The 27,265-nt window shown below is 37.7% G+C and overlaps 3 protein-coding genes across 4 annotated transcripts; 1 reads left to right on the forward strand and 2 right to left on the reverse strand.

Moving 5' to 3' along the window:
- Positions 1 to 6,938: 6,938 nt before the first annotated feature.
- Positions 6,939 to 12,915, reverse strand: polb (polymerase (DNA directed), beta). The gene is made up of 14 exons (XM_054610988.1): positions 12,734 to 12,915; positions 12,356 to 12,413; positions 11,753 to 11,819; positions 10,851 to 10,925; positions 10,680 to 10,738; positions 9,830 to 9,879; positions 9,605 to 9,656; positions 9,427 to 9,481; positions 9,273 to 9,345; positions 9,121 to 9,191; positions 8,904 to 8,990; positions 8,421 to 8,488; positions 8,069 to 8,208; positions 6,939 to 7,927 (listed from the first exon to the last, which is right to left on the reverse strand). The coding sequence occupies exons 1-14, from the start codon at positions 12,792 to 12,794 to the stop codon at positions 7,833 to 7,835; spliced, it is 1,011 nt and encodes a 336-aa protein (XP_054466963.1). The 5' UTR covers positions 12,795 to 12,915; the 3' UTR covers positions 6,939 to 7,832.
- Positions 12,916 to 13,321: 406 nt separating this feature from the next.
- On the reverse strand, positions 13,322 to 16,544 carry enkd1 (enkurin domain containing 1). The gene is made up of 9 exons (XM_054611577.1): positions 16,518 to 16,544; positions 16,070 to 16,199; positions 15,469 to 15,553; positions 14,963 to 15,187; positions 14,589 to 14,761; positions 14,366 to 14,509; positions 14,000 to 14,142; positions 13,714 to 13,850; positions 13,322 to 13,598 (listed from the first exon to the last, which is right to left on the reverse strand). Exons 2-9 carry the CDS (start codon positions 16,166 to 16,168, stop codon positions 13,438 to 13,440), a joined length of 1,167 nt encoding a protein of 388 aa, XP_054467552.1. The 5' UTR covers positions 16,169 to 16,199; positions 16,518 to 16,544; the 3' UTR covers positions 13,322 to 13,437.
- A 1,083-nt stretch (positions 16,545 to 17,627) lies between these two features.
- vdac3 (voltage-dependent anion channel 3) lies at positions 17,628 to 27,148 on the forward strand. 2 transcript variants are annotated; one of them, XM_054611203.1, is made up of 10 exons: positions 17,650 to 17,712; positions 21,686 to 21,802; positions 23,082 to 23,153; positions 23,397 to 23,446; positions 24,392 to 24,544; positions 24,645 to 24,697; positions 24,836 to 25,063; positions 25,199 to 25,349; positions 26,048 to 26,105; positions 26,182 to 27,148. In XM_054611203.1, exons 2-10 carry the CDS (start codon positions 21,688 to 21,690, stop codon positions 26,271 to 26,273), a joined length of 972 nt encoding a protein of 323 aa, XP_054467178.1. In that variant the 5' UTR covers positions 17,650 to 17,712; positions 21,686 to 21,687; the 3' UTR covers positions 26,274 to 27,148. The 2 variants fall into 2 exon arrangements, with proteins under 2 accessions (XP_054467179.1, XP_054467178.1); XM_054611204.1 differs by lacking the exon at positions 21,686 to 21,802 and having other exon boundaries at positions 17,628 to 17,712.
- Positions 27,149 to 27,265: the final 117 nt, after the last annotated feature.

A 27,265-nucleotide genomic window follows, 5' to 3' on the forward strand; every position in this document is an offset into this window, starting at 1 on the left:
GTCTAGTGCCATACATTTTTCATAAAAAATATCACAGTAGTGTTTGTAATGAAAAGTGCATTAAAAAAAAAGTAATAGTAGCCTACCAATACGCCTACATGACTATACAAGTCATGGAATAATATGTAGTAAAGTATATTAAAAAAAGTTGTCATATTACAGACTGTCAAAAAAGTCAGACAATAATATGTAAAAAACGTAATCAAAAATTCATGGTATAGTATATAATATAATGTTGGAAGGGTCAAAAAAAGTTAGCTAAAAAGTCATAGTATGGTATGTCAAAAAAAGACATAGTATGTCAGAAAGTAAAAAGAAGCTATAGTGTAGCATGTCAAAAAAAATAACGAAGTCATAGTATAGTCTGTTAAAAAAATTGTTTAGTTTTAAAAAGTTATCAAATAGCATGTTGAAAAAAGTAACGAAAAAGTCATAGTAAGGAATGTGAAATACATTGTATAGCATGTAGTATAAAGTCATAGTATAGTGTGTTGAAAAAATGAATAGTATAGTAGGTCAAAAAAAGACATAACATCGTATGCCGGAAAGGTTAATGGTATAGCATGTCGACAAAGTCATAGTAAAGTATGTAGAAAAAAGTCATAGCAAAGTGTGTTAAAAAAATCATAATTTAGTATGTCGACAAAAGTCATGGTATAGTATGTAGAAAAAAGTCATACCATAGTGTGTTGAAAAAAAGCATAATATAGTAATTCAAAAAAGTAGCATGTTGAAAAAAGTCATGGTTATGCATGACGTAAAATAGGTTTAAAAAAGATAGTATCGTATGTTAAAAAGTCATAGTATAGCATGTCCAAAAAAGTCATAGTATTGAATATCGACAAAAGTCATATTAAAGTATGTCCAAAAAAGTCATAGCATAGTGTGTCGAAAAAATTACTTGTATAGCATGACGAAAAAGGTCATAGTATAGTATGTTTAAACTAGAAATTTTCGCAAGAAATTTTGACTGTGTGGGTGCTACTGCCCGAAGATGTTGCATATATTAACAGTTTTGAGACAGCTGTATCAATGGGGTTCATTTAGGGTTAGTTTGGGGTTCATTTGAGGTACATTTGAGTTTCCTTTGAAAAAAAAAAGTAAGTCCAATCGCATAAATAATACAATCCTGCAGAAAATGCGTTGGAATGCTGAAAGCTGAAATCAGTCACAGAGCATTGCTGCAAATGTGGAAGTTACAAATGACTTTCCTGAAAAAGCCCAAAAGCCAAGAACTGCACTGCTGAAAAACCTGGTAGTTGAATTTTAAAACTGGCAGAGATGGAAGATGAACTGCATCATCAAAAGAAGCAAAGAGCTGAAATACAATGAAGAAAAATCTGGAAGCTGAACTGTTAAACTGTAGAGGTAGTAGTTATAGTAGAAGAAGCAGTCATAAGAAGAGTAGTAGTTTTAGAAGCTGAAGTTATAGTAGTGGTAGTAGTATCCATAGCAGCAGTAATATCAGTGGTTAAGTAGAAGAAATTGTCGAATCAGCAATAGTAGAAGTTGTTGTAGTATTAATAGTAGTATTAATAGTAGTCGTGCTGAGTTACTGTTGGCCATAACTGGTGATAACACAGGGAAGGTTCTACCTGAAATTGTGTGTGAGAGAAAGTAAGGCATTGAGAGATAGAGAAAGACAGAGACAGAGAAATAGAGACTGAGTGAGTGAAAGAGAGAGACTGAGTGAGTGAAAGAGAAAGAGAGACTGAGAGAGAGTGAGTGAGACAGAGAGAGTGAGTGAGAGAGACAAAGAGAGAGCGAGTGTGAGTGAGTGAGAGAAAGAGAGAGAGCGAGTGTGAGTGAGTGAGAGAGAGAGAGAGAGCGAGTGTGAGTGAGTGAGAGAGAAAGAGAGAGCGCGAGTGTGAGTGAGTGAGTGAGAAAGAGTGGGAGTGAGCTAGTAAGAGAGAGAGAGCGCTTGTGAGAGAGAAAGAGAAAGTGAAAGAGTAAGTGAGAGAAAGAGAGATTGAAAAAGAGAGAGAGTGAAAGAGAGAGAGGGTGAGTGAAAGAGAGAAAGGGTGAGTGAAAGAGATAAGAGTGAAAGAGAAAGAGAGAGGGAGTGAGAGCGAGAGAGAAAGTGTGTGTGAGTGAGTGAGAGAGAAAGAGTGTGTGAGAGAGAGAGAGAGATCTAGTGAGAGAGAAAGAGAGAGAGAGAAGGAGAGAGTGAAAGAGAGAGTGAAATGGAGAGAGTGAGTGAGTAAGAAAGAGAGAAATAGAGAAACAGAGAAACAGTCCTAGTATAGTATGTTTAAAAAATTCATAGTATAGCATGTCAAAAATAGTCATAAAAAAGTCATAATATGGTATGTCGAAAAAAGTCAAAGTATAACATCTTGAAATAGACATGATAAAGTCATAGTATAATAGGTCAAAAAAAGTCATAGTTAAGCATCTCAAAAAAAATATCATGAAAGTCATAGTGTACCATGTGGAAAAAAGTCAGTATGTCTAAAAGAATACGAATAAAGTCATAGTATGAAATGGCAAAAAAAGTCACAGCATAGCAATGTCATAAAATGTCATAGCTTGGTATATCAATTAAATTCATAAAAAGTCCTAGTATGAATTGAAAGAAAGTCATAGTAAAGCATGTCTTAAAAATTCATAGTATTGTATGTAGAAAAAAAGGCCTTACAAAAGACTTAGTATACTATGAAAAGAAAATTCAGAACAAAGTCATAGTATAGTATGTCAGAAAAAAGTCATAAAAGTCATAGTGTAGTATGTTTAAAAAACAGAGTTTAGTATGTCGAAAAAAAGTCATAGTATAGTATGTCGAAAACAAATCCTAAAAAATTAATTGTATAGCATGTCATAAAAGTCATAGTATAGTATGTCACCAAAAAAAATCACAAGAAAAGGCACAGTATAGTATGTTGAAAAAAGTTATAGCGGAGTTTGTTGAAGAAAATCATTAAAAAAGTCATTAGTATAGCATGTGGAAAAAAGTCATAGTATAGTATGGTCGAAAAGACAGTCCTAGTATAGTATTTCGAAAAAAAGTCATAGTATAGTACGTCAAAAAAAAGATCATAGTATAGTGTGTGGAAAAGTCAAAAGAGTTATAGTATAGCACTGCGAAGAAAACCATAAGTGTGTCGAAAAAAGTCATAGTATAGTTTGTCGAAAAAAGTAATAAAAAGACCTGATTGTAGTATGTCAAACAAAGAAATAGTATAGTATGTCGAAAAAGTAATGAAAACAATTAATATTAATAATTTAAAAAAGGTCATAATATAGTATTTCGAAGAAAGCCATTAAATAGTATGTCAAAAAAAAAAAGTCATAAACAGTCACAGAATAGTATGTTGAATAAAGCTGTAATGAAAGTCCTCTCCAATACTAGTTTTTGTAGCACACTTTGTATACAGGACTGCTTAAAGAAATAAGACACACATGCGGTATAAACAGTTTCTTTATTGTGCAGTAAGATAATGTGTAATGTCTGTGTTCACTTACCTCTTTTACAGGGTGTTCGGGTTAAAAGAGTCCCCAGACCACGTGAGCACAAATTTAGTTTTTAGTAGAGATTTTGGTAATTAGTAGAGTGATGTTAGTGCAGTTGAACTCCTGTTCTGGCTTTCTATGACTCTATTATAATGTGTAACATAAATTGAGTTCATGCAGATGATTGGCATTAGGGTGATAGAAATGTATTTTAATGTTTTTGTTGTGGTTTAGGTAATCTTGATATCAGGTGAGGGGCCGAGTTCCCTACACTGTGGTGGAGTTGAGGTCATTGTCAGTGGCTATATAAGGCTGCCAGTTTCCATCAACCGCTGTTGCTGCCAGGACCACATGCTGCCCTTGGTCCACCGCATGATACATACACAAGATCTCATGTTTTTTGTGTTACTTGTGGGTGAAATAAACATCTTGTTGGTTTGCACCTAACCACTGTCTCAAGCCTCCTGATTTTAATGTCCAGCCTCCAAGTGAACATCCTAACAAAATCCATTGTTAAGAATGGAGGAAAAAGTCAAAGATTCATGGTAAAGTCTGTTGAAAAAAGTCATAAGAAGGCATTGTATGGTGTGTTGAACAAAGTCATAGAAAGTAAAATACCCATATAAAATACATATTATAGTAGGTCGAGAAAAGTCATAAAAAGTAATATGATAGTATGCCAAAGAAATCCATACTATAATAAAATAAAGAAAGGTCAGAGTATAGTATGTCGAAGATAACTATATTAAAGTATGTTGAAAAAAGTCAGAAAAACTAATTGTCTAGTATGTTGAAAAAAGACATGGTATAGCTTGGAAAAATGTATTACAAAGACATAGTTCAGTATGTCGAAAAAAGTAAAAAAAGTCATAGTATAGTATGTTTAAAAATATAATAGTATAGTTTGTGAAAATAAGTCATAGTATTAGTAGTATGTCGAAAAAAGTCATGAAAAAGTCATAGTACAGTATATCGAAACAAGTCATAGTATAGTAATTCTAAAAAGTCATAGTATAGTATGTTGAATAATTCATAGTACATTATGTTGAAAAAAGTCATAGTGTAGTATGTCAAGAGGTCATTGTATAGCATGTCAAAATAAAGTCATTAAAAAGTCTTGTTGAAAAACATCATACTATAGTATGTCAAAAAAAGTCATAGTATAGTAATGTCAAAAAAAGGCATAATTTGGTATGTCGATAAAGTCTTAGTATAGTATGTCGAAAAAACAAACTATATATAACATAATGACTATGACTTTTTGTTGAAAAAAATCATAGTATGGTATATCGAAAAAAGTCATAGTATAGTGTTCAAAGAACTCATAGCATAGCCTGTCGAAAAAAAAGTCATAGTTTAGCATGTCAAAAAGTCATGAAAAATTCACAATATAGCATGTCGAAAAAAGTCATCAAAAAGTCATACTGTAGTATGCGTTGAAGGGTCAGAGAATAGCATGACAACGTCATAGTACTGTATGTTGAAAAAAGTCATAGTATAGCATGTTGACAAAAGTCAGAAAAAGGCATAGTATAGCACTTTTAATAAAGCCATAATTTAGTATGTTGAAAAATCTAACAGTTGTCAAACAAAGTCATAGTATAGTATGTCGAAAAAAGTCATAATATATTATGTCGAAAAAAGTTATAAAAAGTTATAGTATATCATGTTGAAAAAAGTCATAGATTAGAAGGGCGAAAAAAAGTCATACTATAGTGTTAAAAAAAAAAAACTCATGGTATAGTTTGTCAAAAAGTCAAAGTATAACAAGGTATAAAAAAACATAGTATAGTTTGTCGAACTCATTAATTTAGCATGTCGAAAAAAGTCATTAAAAGTCATATTATACTATGTTGAAAAAGTCATAAAAAGAAATAGTACAATTTGTCAAAAAAGTCATAAAAAAGTCATAGAATAGTTTATTTTTTAAAAGTCATAAAAAAAATCACAATGTTGTTTGTCAAAAAAGTCGTGACAAAGTGATAGTATAGTATATTGAATAAGTCAGAGTATAGCAAGTCGAAAAAGTCATAAAAAAGTCATAGTATAGTATGCGTTAGACGGTTAGAGGGTCAGAGAATAGCATGTCAAAAAAAGTTAGAACAACGTCATAGTGTTATGTGTCAAAAATTCAAAGTGTAATATGTTGTGGAAAGTCATAGTAGTTTGTCGTAAAGAACATAGTATTGTATGTAAATCATTATAGATTATGTTGAACAAAATCACAGTATAGTATGTCAAAAAAGTCATGAAAAATGTGTTGTATAGCGGGTCTAGAAAAATCTTAGTTTAGCATGTAGAAAAAGTCATAGTACAGTATGTCCAAAAGTCATAGTATAGCGTGTAGAAAAAGGCATAGCAAGCATGTCGAAAATAATCATAGTATAATATATAGAAAAAGTAATTGTACATTATGTACAAATAACCTGATGAAGTTCTACGTACTGAAACGTTGTTACTTAAATATATTTATATGCAAGTGAAGAAGACAGTGTGCAGGAGTTTTTTGTTCTATATTGTACATTATGCCAAAATATGTCATAGTATAGTATGCCTGAAAAAGTTATAATAAAGTCAGAGTATAAAATTAAGATAAAAGTCATAGTATAGTATGTCAAAAAGTCAAAGTAAAGTATGTCAAAAAGTCATAGTTTAGCATGTGGAAAAAAGTTGTAAAAAGTCGTAATTTGTCCAAAAAAGTCATTATATATTTGGTACAATAGTAATTTAAAAAAAAATCATTGAAAACAAATAGTATGTTGAAAAAGGTTATAAAATAGTCATAGTATATTATGTAGAATAAAGTAATAAAAAAACTCAAAGTATAGTATGCCAAATAAATAATACTATAGTATGTTGAAAAAAATCATGAAAGTCAATTTATAGTATAGAATAAAAAAAACATAACATTCATAGCACAGAACACCATCAAAATGTCATTAAAAATCCCTTTAGAATGTCATACAAATGTGCCAAATTTGAAAAATAATTTCTTCCAACTATTTCTGGGATATTGAGTTCACAAGAATGGACCTAACGGGTGGAAGGAAAACCTGATAACATGATGTCTCATGAGGCTTAAAAATGTTATAGTAAAGTATGCCTGAAAAAAGTCACAGTATATAGTATGCCATGGAATAATATGCCATACAAAAAACAAATTTCATAGTAAAGCATATCATACTTTCAAACATGAAAACAAAGTTTAGGCCAAACTGTGATGTACTAGATGCTACTGTAAAATCCAGCCCCAACAACAAAACATTTATTTAATTGATTAATTTGCTACAACAGTAGTTTCTCGTGATATTGAGAAAGAATATATCGTAATTAACTTTTTTCTAATGTAGCCAAACTGCTCTTTCCGATTTTCTTGAGAAGGGACAGTCTATATTGATGCTACAATAAAACCCATTTAAATTTTAAATTTGAGTGTAAAGAAAAATTGGAAATTTATATAAATGAAAATTGACATATAATTTGGTTATCATTTTATTTTTATTTTCTTAAATATTACCAGCTATATTTGCAATCATCCACATACAAAACTGAATCGACGTCCTAATCCTAAAGTTTTGTGTTACAGATTAAGATCTGCATCACCAGGGTACACTGTAGCAGTATTTCAGGAACCTGGTCAATTTGTATCTATCACGAAACACGTCATCATGTTCACACAACCACATACGAGAGATCAATAATATCTACCAGTGTAACAGTCATATTCACATATCAAACAATCTCATTTATCTTTAAAAAAAAAAATCATTAGCACCCAGAAGCAGAAAATAATGTTTGCATCATTGCATTTCTTATCTTGAATTATTATTATTAGTTTGCCCCCTAATTTGAAGAGAAATACTACAGGTTTAAAAACATGCATATGTCCATGCAGAAGTGATTTTTTACTAACTACTATTAACTACTAACATAAAGTAGCAACACTGTTGAATGAACGGGAAACAATTAACCATTAAAACCCCTCAGCTCAGCCAGTTTGTTAAAGGGAACTACTTTCAAGGGAAAATGCCCTGATGATAGTGGTATTCCTTGTTTATGTTGTGTTTTAATCCTCAGGTTATGGTATAATCTTAAAGTGTGGTCAAAAATACAATAAAAGAGGATACATGAACATTCAGAATTAGCCTGTGATAAAAACACAATAACAATTTTGTTGTGTGTGCATTTAGGTACAAATGTTATTAAAAGGGGATTCATCTTGATAGAAAGATACAGCAAAAAAAAAATTCAATGACTTTCATAGTTGTTTTGTGTTCAATAACATAGTTGAATGGTAAACCAACACATTTGTACAGATGCTTCTGATCTCCTTTGCTAGAAAGCTGTAGCTTCAAATAAAGATGTAACTGTAAACCTTTGCTTCACTGGCTGCGCTCCTTTGGCTCTCTGTATTTGTAGTGGATGTATTCAAAGATGTCTCTCTCACTATCCACCATCAGAGGCTCCCCTGCCACACCTACAACAGATCCACAGAGAGAGAACAAGCTGATATTAAACGTTTAAAGCATGAATCATTGGTTACTTACTGAAGCCAGAAGAGAGACAGCGCTGAAACAGAGGTCAGCAAGGTCATGTGTCACATCTGACTGAGACTCACCAGTGACCCCGAGTGGCCGTATGGTGTACTCATTAAGAGTGAAGCCCTTCTCCAGCGCATGAGTTCTCATGTTTTTATTGAAGATGTCACTTCCAGTGAAATACAGAACTCCACAGTAGTACTGGTCCTTGGGAATTAACCTTAGGGAGAGGGAGAGAGGACAGTTAGAGAGCAGGAACAAACAGATGAACATACAGTTTGAATATTAAGGAAATAAAACAGAAGGTTGCCTCTTTACAGTTTTTTGCAGTATATCAAATTGAACATAACTGGGCTTGTTTCGTATTGTAGTAGGTAGAGGCAATGTTTTATTTTGGAAGATCATAGATCTAAGCAACAGAAAGTAGGGCACCTAATATCAATACGCCTGTGAAGGTATTCTTCCTCATCTTCATCAGTCCGCTGCAGCTGGCAGACTCCCTAGAAAACAAGATCCAGCACATGGTGACCACAGGCATGCACTTCATGGGTTGGGTTAATAGACTGTATAGTTACTGTACGAACTCGTTACCAGAACATCATAAACATACAGCTGAGCACTCCAAAGAAAGGATCAATTAAGACAGAACTTTATTTAAACACAAAGGAATTTCTTGCGCCTAAATTTGATCAAAAATTACAACAGAAGAAAAACTAAAAAATAGAATAAAAATATAAAGATATTCAAACTAAATATAGTTTTACAAAAAAAAAATCAACTAAAATAGAAAAAGTAAATTACGACAACAAAAGATAGAAAAACATTGTGCATCACATTGAGAGTGATATTGTCAATGGTTTGTAATAATTGAAAAGTGATGAGAAGCAAAATAAAATAAATAAGCACCGGCCTCACCATGAACTTAGTGTCTCCTTTGGACATGGTCTCGGTCACAAACCCAATGGACTCCAAATGGTCAACCACTGCATGAAGGAGCTTGGGCTGGAAGAGAAAAATATAAATGAAGCAAAATTAATTGAAAATATATATATCACTGCAACGCATTAATAACAACAGTAATGTTTTATCTATTGCTACAGGATGAGTTAGCTACAGTAGAGAAGAGTCTCACCTGCTTCTGAGTATCAGAGGTGTAGTCTGGGTGGGTCAGCAAAATATCAATATCACCACTCGATGCTGCACCTGGAAATTATGAACATGTGAGTTTGATGAGTCTGAATTGCTGTCATTAACCGAACATCAACACAAATGGGGAAATGTTACCTCTCCTGTAGCTTCCACAGATTGTCCCAATATATTCTGTGCCGATCTCCTTCAACTCTCCAAGAATAAGAGTCTAGAGAAAACACACAGTGTAAGAAAACTCTCAATAAAAACTAATAAAAAGACGACACAAACTTAAATGCTTCATCTTCACCTCCATCTGTTCCATTTCAGCACGTGGAATCCTCTTCTCAAATTCCTCAAAGTACCTGAAGGCAACAGAATAATCCATGAAACACAACTCATGTATCACTTCAAGATATCCAAACATATTTTATTTTGATAGAAAACATAACTACTATAGAAAAACAAGAGCATTCAGCTGAACTTACTTGAGTCCAATCTGTTGATGATGATTCAGCTTGTGCTCAATCTTTTTCAAATCTAAAAAAATACAAACATTGCTCATTTCAAATCACGCCAAATCTAAATCTACATTACATACATGTATTTAGCATGCAATATACTCTATGTTGAATAAATCTGGAAGTACCAAGGACCAAGAATAAAAAGGAAACATTCTTTTTAAACAATTCTAATAAATAAACTAAACAAACCTTCTAATGTCTTCACCCCTTCTTCAAAAAACTTCCTGGCGGCAGCAGGGCTGAAGTCAAGACCCAAGAGAAGCAGATTGTTACATAAAGCACATACAGTAAAACTACAGAAACATCCTTAACCTTTCCTGTATCCCTCATGCCCGGGTCCAGACCGCTACAGCATTACTGACACTGCTATAAACGCTGTTCGATATATATATTAAAAGCACTCTGCCTTGAGGTCTGTGAAATGTTAATTATTGACCTCTGTCGTACTGGTATGAGATGCCAGGCTGAGAGTCTGGCACAGCTTCTGTTTCTGAGGCTTCTTTGTTGGCGTGTGCTTTTCCCTCTTCTCTACTATTCTTGAGCCTTCCTCATTTTTGTCTGTGACGCAATGTTGAGCTACCGTCTGACTGCCAGTTCTTTTCAATACATTTTGAATTTTCAACCTTTTCTAGTAATCTAATTTTTTTTTTACAGCAAATCCTCCCAGAATAGACCGCGGGTCTATCAGGGAGAATTACCCCGAAATCTCTGAATTGTTCAATAAACGACATCTCTTGGTTGTTTGGGCTACTGAAGAATAGTTTGAATCTGATATGACCCCCTTGATTAACAAATCCATTTTATATACACAGCAAGTCTTCTTAAAATCGCAAGCTTGTGCTGTTTTATTTCTTTATTTTCTCTCCTAACTCGCTCTACTCCACTGGCAAAAAGCTTGTTATCATGCAAGCATGCCTCTGAAGTGGCCTATGAACTGGTAACCCTGTGCATTTGTATTAGTCATGTTGCATTTGACAGTGAAAGTCCATACAAAACATTGAACAGGTTTTTATTTTAGATTCCTAACTTAATGACTTACCCAATTCCGGTGACTCTGGTGAGGAAATTGATGGAAGAGCTTGTGTCATCGTTACGGATCTAAAAGAAAATATAAAAGTCAGTTTGTGTAATACATTTAAATTGAGCTTTTACTAATCAGATATTTATACAGTGTGGCATGGATCCTGTACTACGACGACCCAACACTCACCTTTTCCAGTTTCCGTAGCTTGCCAGTTTGTAGGAACTCATCAATCTTTTCTGCTATTTTAGCTCCAACACCTTCCTGTTCAAGAGTGAAAACAAGCATTAGGGTGGTGAATAGAGTGAGCTGCAGCAGTTATGTAAGATGTGCAAAGTTGTGCTGTTGACAAGCAAATGCTAGAGCAGAGGGCATCACATAACACACAAAACCAACATGGACGCATTAGCCGAGGGAATACTAACAATGATGGAGACCTTTCCAGTTTCCAGGCACCATAACGCTGAAATAAACTGTCGGTGAAGCAGCTGAGACCAAAACATCATTCTGGATTGAGTTCAATACAGAGAATAAGATATTACTTTAGACTTAGTGAATCCGATATAATCACCATAAGAAATTACCAACACGAAACTCTATCATGACTCCCTGTTTAAAAAGTAAAATACTGATTATTATGCTTATGTTGTAAAATCAAGCGATTATTCTTCTATGACAATAATTCTGACAATTGGTTACACTAACCTACCTTCAGACATGTATGAAAACTTTTGAATTTCTTCATAAAGCAAGTAGTTTCATGGATGCGAGCCAAAACAAAAGGGTGACATGATACACATCCAATATGAAACTTTTGTACTAAAGAACAATAGTGTAATACGGATGGTGCTGATGGTAATAACTGGACTCACAAAGTTTGGACTTGAATCAGACTCCAGTCACAAATTTGATGACTCGACTTGACAATATTATAAAAAGACTTGCAACTTAACTGACTTGAACTCCGATGACTTGTGACTTCAGTTGGACTAGGACCATTGTCACCAGGTCAAATTTCCACATGTGTGAAGCGTTTTATTTAAAATAAGGCAACAACTGAAGACCTTTAAAACCAAATCTAGAACACATACCAGTTTCTTTGCCTCTTCGCCATTTTTGATTTTGTTAGGGTACTTGGAGATGGTCGATGCTGCTTTCCTAGACAGGGAATAAGCAAAAGATGGATAAAGTTTAAATGAGATGTTAAAGATATTTAAAGTAGATAAATCAGATGGTGACAGAAAAGTTCTGTTGGATGCCTCAACAGAACGTTTCTGCTAAAATTGCAACACCTTTTATCCCAATTACTAAACAACATCCTTATCCATATGGCATCAAGTGTATAATAAACCCAGTTGCCAGTATCAAACAATGTAATAATCCTAACCTCAATGAAGGTTAAAATTTCCAAATCATTTTAGAGAAGTGTTATTTTAACTTTATGGTTATTTTGGAGGCTGTAGTTGAACGACATCTTCTTAAAAAAAATCACCATCAAATTGATTAAAAAACAAATGTTTCAATATAAAGTGATGATCTTTTTGTGGTTTTAAACGAACTGACAATTGGGTGTATGCTCTATAGACATCCAACTTCACACATTGATGTATTGTTTCGACAGTATTACATTTGTAATTACATATTGCTGTTTCAACAATAGTGAAACCCTCATCCTTAAACAAAGCACACCTCACCTGTAAGCGTTGTACTTGTGTATCGCCCTGTTGACGTTTTTCTCGTAATTGGCCAGCTCTGGAAACAGAAGTCAGACATCGTATGGCTTTATATTTACCTCATACTCCTGCAGTTTATTGCCACTATTTTAAACTAACAACAGCCAACTCAGCTGAAGGCAAGAGGCATTTAAATGTCAGAGCTAAGAAACACAGATACATTCAGACAAACCAGATGATAAACGCGAGACAGAAACATCCTCATTAAGCATACATGTTTTACAAATACACACTGACGTTACTTATGCAAAGTTATTTGGCTATTTTATTTAAAAACAGAACCCGAGCGTCACGCTGGCTACTGTTAGCTCAGCTCAGGCTTCTCTCTTCTGCACTTACCGACAAGAAAGTCTGTTATTCCCTCATTTGGGGATTCCTGTGGCGCTTTCCTCTTGCTCATTGTTTCTTTGGCAAGCTCTCAAATACAGGTTGTAAACTTTAACGGGTTAATATGCACGCATGACAAGTTTAAACCTCTGTAATCTTGGCTAGCCTCCACCTAGCAGAGTAGCTAACTCAAGCTGAACAATGACCGAAAGACGTTGAGGGGGTGGGGCGTGCGTCATACGTCATACACACTAAGAGTTGTGACGTAGTAATTCAAAAATATAAAAAGACTTCTTCAGCACTCTGCAGACACCTATGCTGTGTACACATTGTACTGCATTGTATCTTTTAATACAAAATATTCATATACAATGACTTCACAAAAAATATTAATTATTGAAAAACCGGCAGCCAAGAAGACACAACAAAACACATCTCATCAGAGAATATTTCATGAGCTAGCAGTTATTAACAATAAGTGTACAGTGCATCTGCATATATTTTCTACCAAGAAAAAATAAATACATATTGTTCTTAAAGTAACTGATTATCAGTAACACCAAGAAACACTCGGTTTATAATTTAACTAATGATGTTGATGTCTAAACAATCATCTACTTTACAAGGTTCAGCGTTATGTTACATAATGCAACTACAAAATAAAAATGAATCTCAATAAAGCAGGACCATCTCCTCCGCTCCCTCCTCCTCATGTGTTAGGAATCTTTTTTTATGTAAACTTTGTCCCTGGAGAAGATTTTAATGGCCTCCTCGATTTCAGAGAGCCTACAATCGAGATGAGCCCGACGTTCTCGAACACTCAGATTGTCAGCTTTGAGAGGGAGGGACAGCAGCTCAGTCACAAGGGAGCGGTGGCCTGAGGAGACAAAAAACAGCTGAATTAGAGAAGCAAATATTCACTATTCATGTAGTACTCCAATGTTATTTAGCCATTAATATAAGGGCAGAGATAAAGAGCCACAGAGACATACTCTCTTTGAGGGACTTCAGAGTCTCCTGTCTCTCACTCTCAGGCATCAGGGTGTGACCAGCTGGGACTGTGGGATCAGGTGCGTTCCTCCTCCTCTCCTCCGCCTCTTTATGCCACTGCTCCTTCCTTTCCTCAAGACTGTGTGTGTGTGTGTTTAATAATCAGTGAGACAGAGAACAGAAATGAGCAAACAGCTGTAAAAGTCAACCTGTTTTGAAGAATTATGTTTTTAGCAATTGATTATGAGTATAAGGTAAGGAGGAAAGAAAGGGCATATGAATACTCACTACTGAGGCACCTGTCCCTTGACTGCACAGGGGACAGGCTTCTCTCTAAGGTTTGTCAGTGACTGGGACCGACGCAGCACAGTCTTTCCAGCATACCGGGCATTGTGTTTTACGAAGTCTATCGTCTGGCCTTGCACCTGTAACTGTATCCACATACAACAATGTATGGAATCATAACCAAATATCTATGTATGAAATCAATATAAAAGGAAATATTGCAAATACACATACATTTGAGCAAAATGCACATTCACGTCATTGCCAGCTTTACTCTTCTCTCGTCAAAATTGATATACTTACTTTACCTCTTATTTTAAGATCATGTGAGACTGTATTAATACATTTACGTTTATAGGTGATTCTTACTTGCAAGTTCTGGTCCAGTATAGAGTTGCAGGAGGCCGGGCGTTGTAAAGCTACAGGAGAGGTTTTGGAGCGCGACCTTGGTGGGGCAGTAGAGTGGCCCTTCAGAAAGTTTTGACACTGTGGTTTAGATGTTGGACTAGAAACCTGCACGAAAGAGAAAAGTGAGCCAGAGGCAATAATAATAACTCAAAGAACTTGCATCTTTTGCAGACTTGTTCCTTACCTGTAGTTGGACCATCACCCTGGACGGGACATTCTGGTATTTGGAGGAGGTCCAAAGAGCTTTGACTGGAACCGGACGTGAGTGTGCTCTCTCAGCCTCCTGCTCCTTGCAGCGTCTCTGGATCTCCCTGAGCCGACGTACATTCTCTTTACCAAAGTCATGTACCCGCTGCTCTGAGGGTCAAGAATTGCAAAGTTGTCTCAATCACTTTCAAATTTTTGTACAGGGTTAGTTCTCAATCAAACTTTAACTTATTATTACAACAGCTATACACTATAAGTTACACTGACACCATCCTTCAAGACAAAACAGAACCGCCTCTTTTTCTTTTACATAGCACAAATTAAAAAAACAGAAAAATCGTTTGCCCTTACTCTGTTTGGGAACAGGGGTGATGGCGAGACCGTCTAGTTTGAGCAGCTCCCCCACTACCCCTCTCCGTCCTCGTTCCAGAATATGAGCAGCATTAGAGCCGATACGGGGAGGGTGTGCTGGGGTACGAGCACTGTAGCAGCCGGGGTACAACACAGCATCTGGAGCGAGTGGCCCCGAGAGAAGGGCCAAAGTTCCGTCGTGGTTTCCTTCTAAACGGCCACGTGCTGGAGAAAGAAGTGAAAACTAAACAAGGTCACTGGGAGCTAATATTTTGTTCAAAAAACAAGGAGCTCACCAAATTTTAAAACACTTCAACTACAGAACAGCACGTTCTTGCATGTGATGGATTCGGGGCCTTATTAATTTTGTTAAGTTTGTTGATGTAACAAGAGGTATTCATCTTAAGCTTATAGATATTAAGTTTACTGCCCCAAATTAGTGGAAAACAACATAGACTGTTTAAGGGGGGATTTTAGTATAGCAGAGCCCTGTGACTAGATCTAACCTGAAGCAGGTCGTCTGTAGTACTGAGGAAACAGAGAAGGATCCGGGGGGATTGGCCCAGATATGGTTGAAGGTCCCTCACACATCTGAAGGTGGAGCGTATATTGTGGGGGGGAAGAAGAAGAAGAAGAAAAACAACTGTAGAAAGTTACTGTAGCAGCCAAGCAACAGTCAAACATACATTTGTTATAATAATGAAGCTGATGATAGGTTTGTGTTCGACATGTAACATAGTAAATAACCAATAATCTACTCAGCCTGCAGGTGGTGTAATAACTGTATTTATTTTCCTCAGGCTCATAAACCAAATCACAGACTGAATGAATATCAATATGCAGAAGTGTAACGAATGAATGAATGAATGAATGAATGAATGAATGAATGAATGAATGAATGAATGAATGAGTCCTTCTTCAGCTGATAGCTATGGTAAACCTTGCTCGTGCAGCGGTACATAGGGCTAACGCTGCCTAACGCTGGCTAGTTTGTTGTGAAGTTAGCTAACGTTAATAAACATGACGTCAGAAACGAGGCACAAACATACGTTTCGAGTAGAAGTTAAAATGACTCAGCAGCATCACGTTATCCAGTTAATTGTGTACCTTTGATATAACGTCGTGTTTGTCCGTTGAGGGTTTTCTCCACGCAGGCTGATGACGCAGAGGCATCAACAGCACCGCCGCTTGTGTGCTCGTCACCATGGCAACGGGGCACCTGCGCACAGAACTGGACCTGACAGAGAGAGAAGCCCCACAGACCCGACTTATAGCAACAGTTCTTCCACATTTATCCAGAATCGTTAAATTAATAAGCAGTAAGGGGTTGAACTTAAATTAGACACCGACACAGCGGAAGACTCATAAACAGCAGCCTACAAATAGTGCTTTACTGACAGCTAACAGCTAATTACAAATCATTACAGTTAAAATTGGGTCGCATCATTTTGGTGATGATTTTGAATGATAATGCAAATAAAATGGAAACCAATACTTTGGAATAACACGTAATTTACAACTCGTGATTTAATGGGTTTAACACGCCGTCGCTGACCTGCAGTTTAGATTTCTAGCAGGTGTATTTCTATTCATCTAGTAATCCTGCTCGCGCTGGTGCCTGAAACCCTGATGTATGTTATCCCTGAGTTTTGCCTGGCAGGTTTACCAAAGCCCGCATCCAAATTACATTTATTACGACTGCAACCCCCAAACCCCTAATATAGCCATAATCCTAACTACTCTTACCCTGAATTCAAAATATAACCATCCACTTGCTGGATCTTGCTGGGGTGGGGAGTCTATGATACTCATTCTGAGATTAAGGTCTGCCTAACAGGTTACTCTCAGGGCAACAATACAACCTTTATTCAGTAGGGATATGAGCTAGAGGTCATTTTCCCCAAGTGGTGTAAGAGTCTTATTACACCAAAACAAATGCAGCATTTCCACTGTTGTTTCACACCGGCGGTGGCTATGATATATTATTCTAATATAATATAATATAAAAAAAAAAATATATATATATATATATATATATATATATTTTTTATATTATATTATATTAGAATAATATATCATATATATATATATATATATTATATTATAATATAATATAATATAAATATATATATAATAGGAATATATATAGCAATACGGGAATATGAATATTACGCATGAATTATATATATATATATATATATAAAAAATCTTATATATATATATATATATATATATATATATATATATATATATAAGATTATTTTTATATTATATTATATTAGAATATATATATATATATATATATATATAAGATTTTTTTTATATATATATACATGCGTAATATTCATGATCCCGTGTTGCTGCCTGCAATTTGCTGCAATTATTTTTAACTCTCTTTTGTGACAATTTGTGGAATAATATAATATAATAATATATATTATTATATTATTATATTATTATAACCCTCTTTTCCATTAATATCATATGACTATATAATTATAAATCATCAACTTCTGAGCACCAGAGATCTTCTCAATGTTTTTTCACGATGTGAGCCCGATGTACATGTGTAAATATTTCCGAACATACTAAGTATACTCCATGAGTTTTAAACTCAATGTCAATTGCACAACGGCCCCGCCCTCGGCCGGAGGTCTGACTCGCGCCTGCCCAGTGTGTTTGTCTCTGCTTTCTCCTCACTGCTGCCCCGCTGCTCCCAGGACTCAGCACGCTCCGCCCCGCAGATAAAGGTGAGAAATAACTGACTTTAGCAGATTGTTATTTTGTAAAACCTTGTTCTCTATAAGTCGGTTTACCTGCATGACGATCCAGATGTTGACAACTGTCGCTTTTGACTGTCAGTGAGAAATTAGACACACATCAAATGATGTGTGTGCAACAGCAGCAGCAGCAGCAGCCGCGGGTCTGCCAGGGTTTTAAAGCCAGTTCAGGCCTGTATGTGCCATTAGTGTCAACTATAAACTGCCTAAAAACTCAAAACCCATGGAGGGAGTTTTGCGTAAATGTGATGTGGAGAGGGGGCATGAGGGGGGTCCCACTGTCTGTTGTCTGTAGGGTATAAAGTAGCATATGAAGTAGTATTGTTTTACCAATGCAGCGAAACATTCAGAAACAGCTGAAAGGAAAAGATTTTGTGTTTTTAAAAAGTAAGCTGTTTCAGTGTTGGAAACCCCCTCAGCGGATTCCAGAAGTCACACAGACGCACAGAATGGAAACCAAAAGTGTATCTGCAAAAAAAATAATACTCGTCCGCTTATGTTACAGGGGCTACGTGATACCACAAATATTATTTCATCGTCTTATCTGACTGTCTAGAAGCACAAAGTCCACGAACAGCTACTTAACAAGGACCGTTATCTTTTGTCCACTACAGCCACCTTTACGCACGCTCCTTCCTATGCAGTTACATAGTGGACAAAGAGTGGTATGGCTGAGCTGAGTATTCTTTTTAGGCAAATTATACATCATGGTTAGTTTAAGGGAATAAGTTGAGGTTGAACAGTTTTTTAATTGAGATAAGGGGAAATTGTGGCAATTTATGTTTTTTTAAAGAGTGTTGCTCTCTGTCTCAAAGCCTAATAACAATCAATCTATAGGCTGCTGCAGTGAGCACAATGAGCCCCATAAAACAAAACCGTAAACAAAAGCTTACACACATCTGTCTTAACTGTTGTCGTCATATGCATTGAAATGCACTGGATGCTGAACAGATCATGAATGGATCAAATTCATCCCTACCTCATTCTCTATAAGCTATAAATTGTCTAAGTGTAACTTGACTGCACTTGACCTTATCTCACAGCCACACATTCCTCCCAGTATACATGACACGCTAACATGACTTGGTTTCACCTTATCTGAGGGTTCAGCCAGTGTTTGGTAACTGCCTGTTTACACAATTTTCTAGGTTTTTATTTGTTGTTCAGAGTGCTCATTAGTAAGGGTGCGATTATCCGGCCGTGTCCCAGATTGAACCGAGAAATCCTTCCTGTTCTTCAACTATTGTAAAAATCTAAAAAATGATTGCATAACGTGTTAAAATAGTAAGGAACCAATGCCATTTTTTATGATTGTTCAGACTATTAAATTAAATTAAATTAAATAAAAACATCCAACACAATGGCTTCACCTTCACAAATATAAGAAGTTGGTGGCCTTTGATTTTTAATCAGGTTGCTGTTATTTTTGACATTTCATAGACAGAGGAATGAAGTATTAAAGAATCATTTTCAAGAGATTTCTAAATAATGATAGTTATAAGGCGTCAGAATCAAGAGTAGCCATCTATTTATATGAATTATGAGTTGATGGTACACAGTACTGCTTTTTGAGAGGATAAACAGCCAAACAGCACTCCAGTCAGTCAACAGCAGTTTTTCTTTATGTGTGTGTGTGTTTGTGTGTATGACTGTAATGTAATGTAATGTATATATATATATCATATACATCAAACTGCTTTTTTTTTTACACACACAAGTAATAATGTGTCAAGACTTGATTACTACAAGCACATAACACAGGGTTATCACTGAGACTAACATGGAAACAATAGCTCATTGGCAAAATACAGACTTTGTACTGTTGTAAAGATATTATTTGTCTGTGTTTGATCGTTGACAACCACACCATCCCCAACACATGTGGTTGTTTGGGTGGTCACTGTTTTCCCCTCACACACTTCTGTTGTTTATGGCTGCCATTTTGACCTTTGAGCTCAGTCAAGGCTGTCGTCTGACTGCTGCTCATAAAAGTGTTAAGACCAGTGGCAGCAGTGTGTTTGTGTATAAATAAAGCATGGAGGTACAAGAAGGAAAAATGAATCTGTTTTCATACGGGATTTAACAACTTGAACCTGGAGGAGGATAAATGCTAGAACTCCAGGGGGTGGCGGAACTTTTTGATTGTGGGCCGAATCCAGGAAAATATAAGTAGTCACAGGCAAAACAATAGTAAATGGGAAGTTTTCAACCCGTAACACTGCAAGAAAATCTGCGTTTTTAGTTCAGAAAACACCATGTGCGATAGAATTTTTTTTTCCTATCCAAATAACTGTGCAACACTTCTTAACATTTAAATGTTTGACATTACAGTTGTTTGTTGGCATTTCTGTATCTGCTGCTCTCAAATTTAATTAAAACAAATTAAATAATTTAAATAATAATTTAAATTTTCACAAATTGAAGTCGACATCTAGTCTTTAAGATAGGTTGTCTAACATTCATATAGTGAGATTTATTAGATTTTTATTTTTATTATTCCTAGTTTAGTCTTATTAATTCACCTTGAGGCATTTCAAATCAGGCAGCCGGCTGCAGTTGACTACACGCGCCGTAGTTTGGCCACCGGAGTCCTAGTCACATGTGTTGTAGTGTTAGGTTCGCCTGGGCTAAATTTAGAGTTGCGTGTTTGAGACTGAGGGATGAAGGCCAGGAGGGAAAGGGTCAAACATGGTGTGCGTGGTGGAGTGGAGCAGGAGAAGGAGAAGGAGAGTATGTCGGGTGAAGTGACAAAGTCAGACCAGGACTGGCACATGGTCAGCAAAATGCACTTTTGCTTAGCGTTTGAGGAATGAACAGCACTACACTGAGGTAGTGGAGACAGACAGGACCTCATGACACACACTGTGTGATTCACAGTCAGGTGTTTGTGCGTGAGAAAGATGGAGATCTTAAAGAACCCTTATAAAAATATTTTCTCAATCAATTTCTTGATCAAATTTGTTTATTTTTTTCTGTATTTTTGGTCGTCCTGATTTTTGTTTTTAATGGCTGGTTTAAAGTGGGTTGGGCTTAGTTGGAAAAACAGATGATGTCCCAATAGTTTGGCAGTTAAATCAGAATCTGATGACACCTGTGCAAGAGTCAGATAATTCTCCCAGGAGTTGGTAGAGACCAAAACAGAGCTAAAAGAGAGTGAACGTTGGACTTACATTTAACAGGTGACCAGAAACAAGACTCCAAAATCAATGCTAATGTTGATCTGTAACTGCTGGATGTATAAATAAGCAACTACTTTGTTTCCGCTGTGCCCAAGTGGCCAAAGAAATCAGTTAATGCAGGATTAATAAATAGCCTAAAAACCAAGGATGTTTCTGGACTTTAACTCGGCCTGTTGCTTTTTCAGTCATGAATATTTTATGATAGAACCACTTATAATTTGAAACCAAGTTTGCACCATGTGGACAAGGCCCATTTGAAGATAGATCATTTTTCAAATAGGACTCTGCTGATCTTGCCTATAGGTGACGTGTGACAGGTGATGACACTTGGTGGTGTAGTTGCATCACAGCCTCTTTAACGCGCTGTTGATGTTATACGTATGAACACATGTGTTACGGTGGTGTGACATGCTGCGTTTTTTCTGTGCCCTCTATATTTCACCACATCATCATTTTCTACCCTTCTCGCCACTAATCAGTATTCTTTGTCTGATAAGAAATGCCACATCTCAGCCTTTATTACGTTCAAATGCTGCGCACAGAGTACAACCGTTCATCTTCTGCTGGCCTGTGCACACATACGGTACAGTGTGATGCAACGGTTCTCTGCACAGAAAAGGACACCAGTTCCGACTGCATGCTGGAGGAACATGCTAACGGTCACAGCCAATTCTCAGACAAGCCCACATATTGTGCACAGTGCCGCACTTCTTGCCAAAAGTTTCCCTATTGTCCCTCCTTTCGCTCCCCTCTCCTCTGAGGAGACATGGCAGATAAAGGAGCAGTGAGCGAGGTGCACCGGGACGAGGCAAGAAAAGGCAAGCAGGCAGAGAACAAAGGCCACTGTGGGACATGTCAGCACCGCGCAACCAAGGGACATGGTGAGTGGGGGGGTTTGTGTGTAGAGAGGGACAAACGATGCATCATCAGGGTCCCTGGATTCAGCTTTGGCCGGAGTGACATTCATCTTTTGCGGGCTAGACTGGCATATCTGTGAAAATGTTGTCATTTTTAGTGTTTTGATTGCAGTGACAGAATTTTAGATTTTCTGAGAAAAATTGAAGTTGAATTACCAAAAACAAAGTCTGCATCTTCTGCATAAAAAGATGTGATTGGTAAAATTATAGTGGAGGGAGCGGGCAGGACAAAGCACAGAAAGGAAGGAGAGTCACTAGTAAAACATTAAACCAGCTTCGGGTAATGAGTGATTCTAAATGTTACGGCAAAGTCACCTGGTCTCACACAAACACACACACACACACTGAGCCAGGGGACCCTGATGGCCGTCTGAAGCCCGCTGCAGTGCAGTGTTGTGCAGGACTGGTAGTTGCTGACTAACCAAACCCGCTGCTGCTGCTTAGGTTAGCTCTACTGCACTGACTCACATATTTCCTAACACAACATCATATTTCTCTTTTCCCACTCAAGGGTAGCATTATGAGGATGGCATTCATAGTGGAAGACAGTAGTGAGTCTTGCAGCAAAAAAAAAGCTGCGTGATCTTTAAAACCAGAGTCCCTTACTTCCAGAGAATCAGTCGCATTAGTTCATCAACATCCGCTGCTTGCTAATGACCCGCTGCCAGGCAATCAATAGGTTAACATGGAAGATGGAGGGGGGAGGAGAGAAGCTTATTAAGCGTATGCTGATGTCTGTTTGCAGGCAAATATTTGGTTGAAAGCGCTATCTGTGAGGCTTTGTGTGTGAGCGAATACAGTTGGTAGTTTTGTGCCGTCAGTAGTGCTCTCAGATTAGCTCTGCTCATCTTCCACTATGTGTCCGCAAGAGGTATTGAGCTTGTTAGTTGTTTGCAGCATTTGTCCGAGCATTTTGATTTAAAGGGGCATTCCACCGAGTTTAGTAGCACTGTCTCACATTTTACAAGAAAGGGAACGCAAGACACTATCCAGTTGCTTTATGGGAAATGCAGGATCCAGGATTTTTGGAGCGTGGCCCATGCAAGGGACCAAAAAAACCCCAAATCTGGATATTTCGGCCTCTGCTGCGTCAATTTTTACCATTATTTTATGAAAATCTGTCCCTTGTGGCTTTATGGAAGCACATAAATCAATTGCTGGAGTTTCCCTTTAACTGTGCATTTAGGATTGATGCTGTGAAGTGTGTGCTTTATTTTCACGATGTGCATGTCTGTTCCTTCAGGCACAATGGCCGTCCCTCCTGCATACGCTGACTTGGGGAAATCTGCCAAAGACATCTTCAACAAGGGCTTTGGTAACTCAACAAAAATTATATATACGTTTATACTATGTATGATATGATGTTGCTATTTAGCTGTAAGCATTTTGGATTTAGCTGTGCTAAAACAGGACTTTTGTTTGCCCTGTGTCACTCTCAATGTTTATTCTTGTTGCAGCTGTTTATGAGCCATGCTGTGCAGCACAAGGATGTTATTTTTCCACCCTTTCTGTTTTCTTTGCTTTTTTTTTATGTCCCTAATTTCCTGTTCTTTCCCAGGATATGGAGTTCTCAAGCTGGACGTTAAGACCAAGTCCCAGAGTGGTGTTGTAAGTACCGCTGTTGTCTCAGTTAGCCTGATGTGTTTAGGTTTCATGTTCAGGGCCTCTCACTTGGAGAACTACCGTAATAACTGACACACCTTTGCAGTGTTCATGTCAGAGTGTGTTTGCTGCCTGACATGTTCTCAGAGTAACCCACACACTCAGCAGATTAACACTGTCTGCTGCCGTCCACACCTTTTAACGTGTTGTATCATGATGGAAAAAAGTGTCGCATTTCAAAGTGATTAGTTCGCTCCAGACATGTTGTGTGTCTGGGTTGGTATAAACCCATTGCCATGGTGAAACCCATAATGAGCACTTGCATACCCAGTTTCCCACAAGCCACAAAACTAAAGTGGAAAAAAGCATCTTCCCTTTGTGTCAGGTTTCTGCTTTCCATTTTCCCAGTGAGCATGTAAACTCTGAGTGGTTCTCCCTAATTTTCTCTCTTTTCTCTCTCACTTCCTGCTTCTTCTTTGGACGTTCCTGTCAGATGGTAAGAGAGAATGTGTGTGTGTGTGCATAAGTACCGATACGGACACAGGTGCACTGTCCAGTGGCACATCCTGCTAAGTGTTTCTTTGCAGCGGTAGCTCGTCAAAGCAGCATCCTTTACCCCCGACTGCCGCAGCCTGTAGCAGCGACACTCAAGACCAACCTCTCCCTCACAGTCCCCCACCTGTATTTTCAGTTTCCCAACTCCTTTATCCATCTTAAAAGGTGTAGTTCGTCTTTTAAATAACTAGCCATGCAAATCTGAGAGGGGTTGTGTGGCAGAGGCAAGGCTTTATTTCTTATTCTTTTCTCCCCGTTTGTTTTCTCTCTCCCCTTCTTGCTTATAGTTTCTGTAGTTGAGCTCTAATGGGCCTCTCCGCTTACCTTCCCAACTCTTTTTTTGCCATCTCCATCTCCCCCCCTTCATCACCTCATCCCCCCCTCTGTCCCCTGCAGGAGTTTGCCACCTCCGGCTCCAACAACACCGAGACGGGGAAGTCGGGAGGCCACCTGGAGACCAAGTACAAAGTGAAAGAGCTGGGCCTCAACTTCAACCAGAAATGGAACACAGACAACACCCTCACCTCGGAAATCACAATGGAGGACCAGGTAGAGTCAAAATGTCACAATGTTCAAAAACATCAATTCATTCAGTATCAGATAAAATATTATTAGCTCACGGCTTCTTTGTCTGTCTATCTGTCTGTAGCTGGCTAAGGGCCTGAAGCTCGGTCTGGACGCGTCATTTGTGCCGAACACCGGGTAAGAACAGTCCTGTTCATGCTGAGTGGTTTTCAATGTCTTAGTTAAATTAGTCAATAAATACAGATGTTTATAATAACACATTACCAGTATCTAAATGGACCCCCTCTCTTTCTTTCCTTGCAATTCCTTCTGCAGCAAGAAGAGTGCCAAGCTGAAGTCCGGCTACAAGCGTGAGTTTGTAAACGTTGGCTGTGACCTGGACTACGACATGGCCGGTCCCACCGTCCACGCAGCCGCCGTGCTGGGCTACGAGGGCTGGCTGGCGGGCTACCAGTTGTCTTTTGACATGGCCAAATCCAAACTGACCCAGAACAACTTCTCCCTCGGTTATAAGGCCGGTGACTTCCAGATTCACACCAACGCGTGAGTGGCAACGTCGAGGCAAAGAGAGGCAGCAAAAGAAGTGATGGATATGGATACAGGGCAGCACGGACAGAGGAAGGGCTTCTCCCCAAGAGGAAACATCAAATTCTAATCTCAACACTTTTTGTGTTTCAGAAATGACGGCACAGAGTTCGCTGGCTCCTTTTACCAAAAGGTGAACTGTAACTTGGAGACGGCGGCCCACCTGGCCTGGACGGCAGGCAGCAACAACACACGCTTTGGAATTGGAGCCAAGTACCAGCTGGATAAGAACTCCTCCCTGTCTGTAAGCACCGAACCCAAAATATCATGGACAGCTTCAACAATGACTGCAGTGCATAAGGACATATTTAATATTATAATTTGTGAGAATTCAGGTAAAAAGTCCTGGAAATCTGTGAGACTTTGTTGTTGTTGTGTTAACATGCACAAGTTAAGCGGGTATATTTGTTCACTGACTACCCTCTTAGTTTAGCATGTTAGCATGCTGATATTGTCTTTTGGCACTGAGCACAAAGACGAAAAAAAAAAGGGGGGGGGGGGGGGGCTCATTACAAATGAGGGAAGATGAATGTGTGCACCAAATTTCATAATAATGTCAACACATTTCACAATTTTTTTTTTGGTGGTGCCAAAAGAAAAGTCAGATGATCCACAAAGTCAGTAGGGTTCGTCCTCTGTAGGTCACTAATGTCTGTCCATCAGTCAAATAGTTGTTGAGACATTTCTGTTTGGACTAAAAGTGGTGGACTGATAAATCAACAGGCCAACAAGGCCTATAAGACTCCCTAAACTAACTTCTAACAACTACCTGAGAATCCTTTTTTCCAGTCATCATATAACTCCTCTGCATTTATGCATTTAGGCTACTGTATCCATTTGTAATAAATTATGTAAATGCTTCCAGGATGCCATCCATCTAATTGCTTAATGCTATGCTCACGGTTGTATCACCCCTCCATGATCTCCCGTTTCTCCCCACAGGCCAAAGTCAACAACGCCTGCCTCGTTGGAGTTGGATACACACAGAACCTCAGGCCAGGTAAGTTGATTGCTGATATTTCTTTAAAACTCTTTTCGTAACACTCGATACATAAATCTGTCTGTCCTCCCCGCAGGGGTGAAGCTAACCCTCTCGGGTCTGATCGATGCGAAGTACCTGAACGGAGGCGGACACAAGGTCGGCTTTGGTTTCGAGCTGGAGGCGTAGAGAGGGTCGGCGGGCGGACGGACGGACGAGAAGCGAGAAGGGAAGCAACACAGGAGAAGAATGAAGAGCGCAAATGTGAAAACGCAGCAAAGGTCCACTCAGCGACCATGTCAACACACCGCTCTAAACACACACATATGCACACACATACACACATTCGACGGCCTTATGAAAACCCCAAGCCAGCCTCCAAGACCTCCAGTGCTGTAGTTTTAAAAGAATCAAGCATTATTTTTGTGATAGTTACTTTTAAATTTGACATCATTAACAGCTCCCACAACCAACCCTTAAACATATATAACCAGAACATGCAAAACCCCTTTTCTCCAAATAATGTGCTGCTTATGACAAAGTGCACTTTTAAAAGAGCATTTGTGTCCTCAAAACATATCTGTTTTTCATTCAGATTTACCCCGGGTTTTAGACATCATACGATTATTAATTAATACATTGTGTTTTTGTTGCATGCTTTCGAGGCTAGAGAGACTTTCTTTTTTCGACTTTTCATTCTTGCATAACAGATGCAATAAAAGCTGGGGAGAATCAAGCAGAAAAGACAAAGAGCGGCGGATCCTTCTCGGGTTAAGAGACTTTGATTCCACCGTTTGACCTCAGTAACTCAGTTTTAAACTTTGGACCTTCAGTTGCCTAAATGTCTATTTTTCAGGTCCTTTTTTTGGTGAAATGGCCGACGGCAATTTGAGACTCCGTGTCACCTCTTCGTCTTGTCTCATTTTGTGTCCTGTTCCTCTTCAACCTTTACTGCTACATTTCACTGTATCTGTGCTGTGCTGTGTTTGTATAGGAGAGTTAGTCAACAATTAGGACCTCAAACTGCTTTTATTGAATTAATGAATAAAGAATGTTAAACTATATCATTTGGAGAAGTGTGTGCTTTTTTTCACCTTAATTTTGGTTGGAAATATGGAATATTAAAGAAGCAAAGAAACCAACACTTACGGTACAATAAAATACTGTGTTCAAGATACAAA

Source organism: Anoplopoma fimbria, chromosome 13, assembly GCF_027596085.1.
Source record: "Anoplopoma fimbria isolate UVic2021 breed Golden Eagle Sablefish chromosome 13, Afim_UVic_2022, whole genome shotgun sequence".
Taxonomy (NCBI): domain Eukaryota; kingdom Metazoa; phylum Chordata; class Actinopteri; order Perciformes; family Anoplopomatidae; genus Anoplopoma; species Anoplopoma fimbria.

Coding starts and splice junctions, on each gene's coding strand:
- polb (XM_054610988.1), bottom strand. CDS start 12,794: ATGAGCAAGAGGAAAGCGCCACAGGAATCCCCAAATGAGGGAATAACA. Junction 11,820..12,355: donor CACAAGTACAACGCTTACAG/GTGAGGTGTGCT, acceptor TTCCCTGTCTAG/GAAAGCAGCATCGACCATCT. Junction 8,489..8,903: donor AAGGAGACACTAAGTTCATG/GTGAGGCCGGTG, acceptor CTTGTTTTCTAG/GGAGTCTGCCAGCTGCAGCG.
- enkd1 (XM_054611577.1), bottom strand. CDS start 16,168: ATGGTGACGAGCACACAAGCGGCGGTGCTGTTGATGCCTCTGCGTCAT. Junction 15,188..15,468: donor CTACAGACGACCTGCTTCAG/GTTAGATCTAGT, acceptor TTCTTTCTCCAG/CACGTGGCCGTTTAGAAGGA. Junction 13,851..13,999: donor AAGGGACAGGTGCCTCAGTA/GTGAGTATTCAT, acceptor ACACACACACAG/TCTTGAGGAAAGGAAGGAGC.
- vdac3 (XM_054611203.1), top strand. CDS start 21,688: ATGGCAGATAAAGGAGCAGTGAGCGAGGTGCACCGGGACGAGGCAAGA. Junction 24,698..24,835: donor TCATTTGTGCCGAACACCGG/GTAAGAACAGTC, acceptor TTCCTTCTGCAG/CAAGAAGAGTGCCAAGCTGA. Junction 26,106..26,181: donor CACACAGAACCTCAGGCCAG/GTAAGTTGATTG, acceptor TCCTCCCCGCAG/GGGTGAAGCTAACCCTCTCG.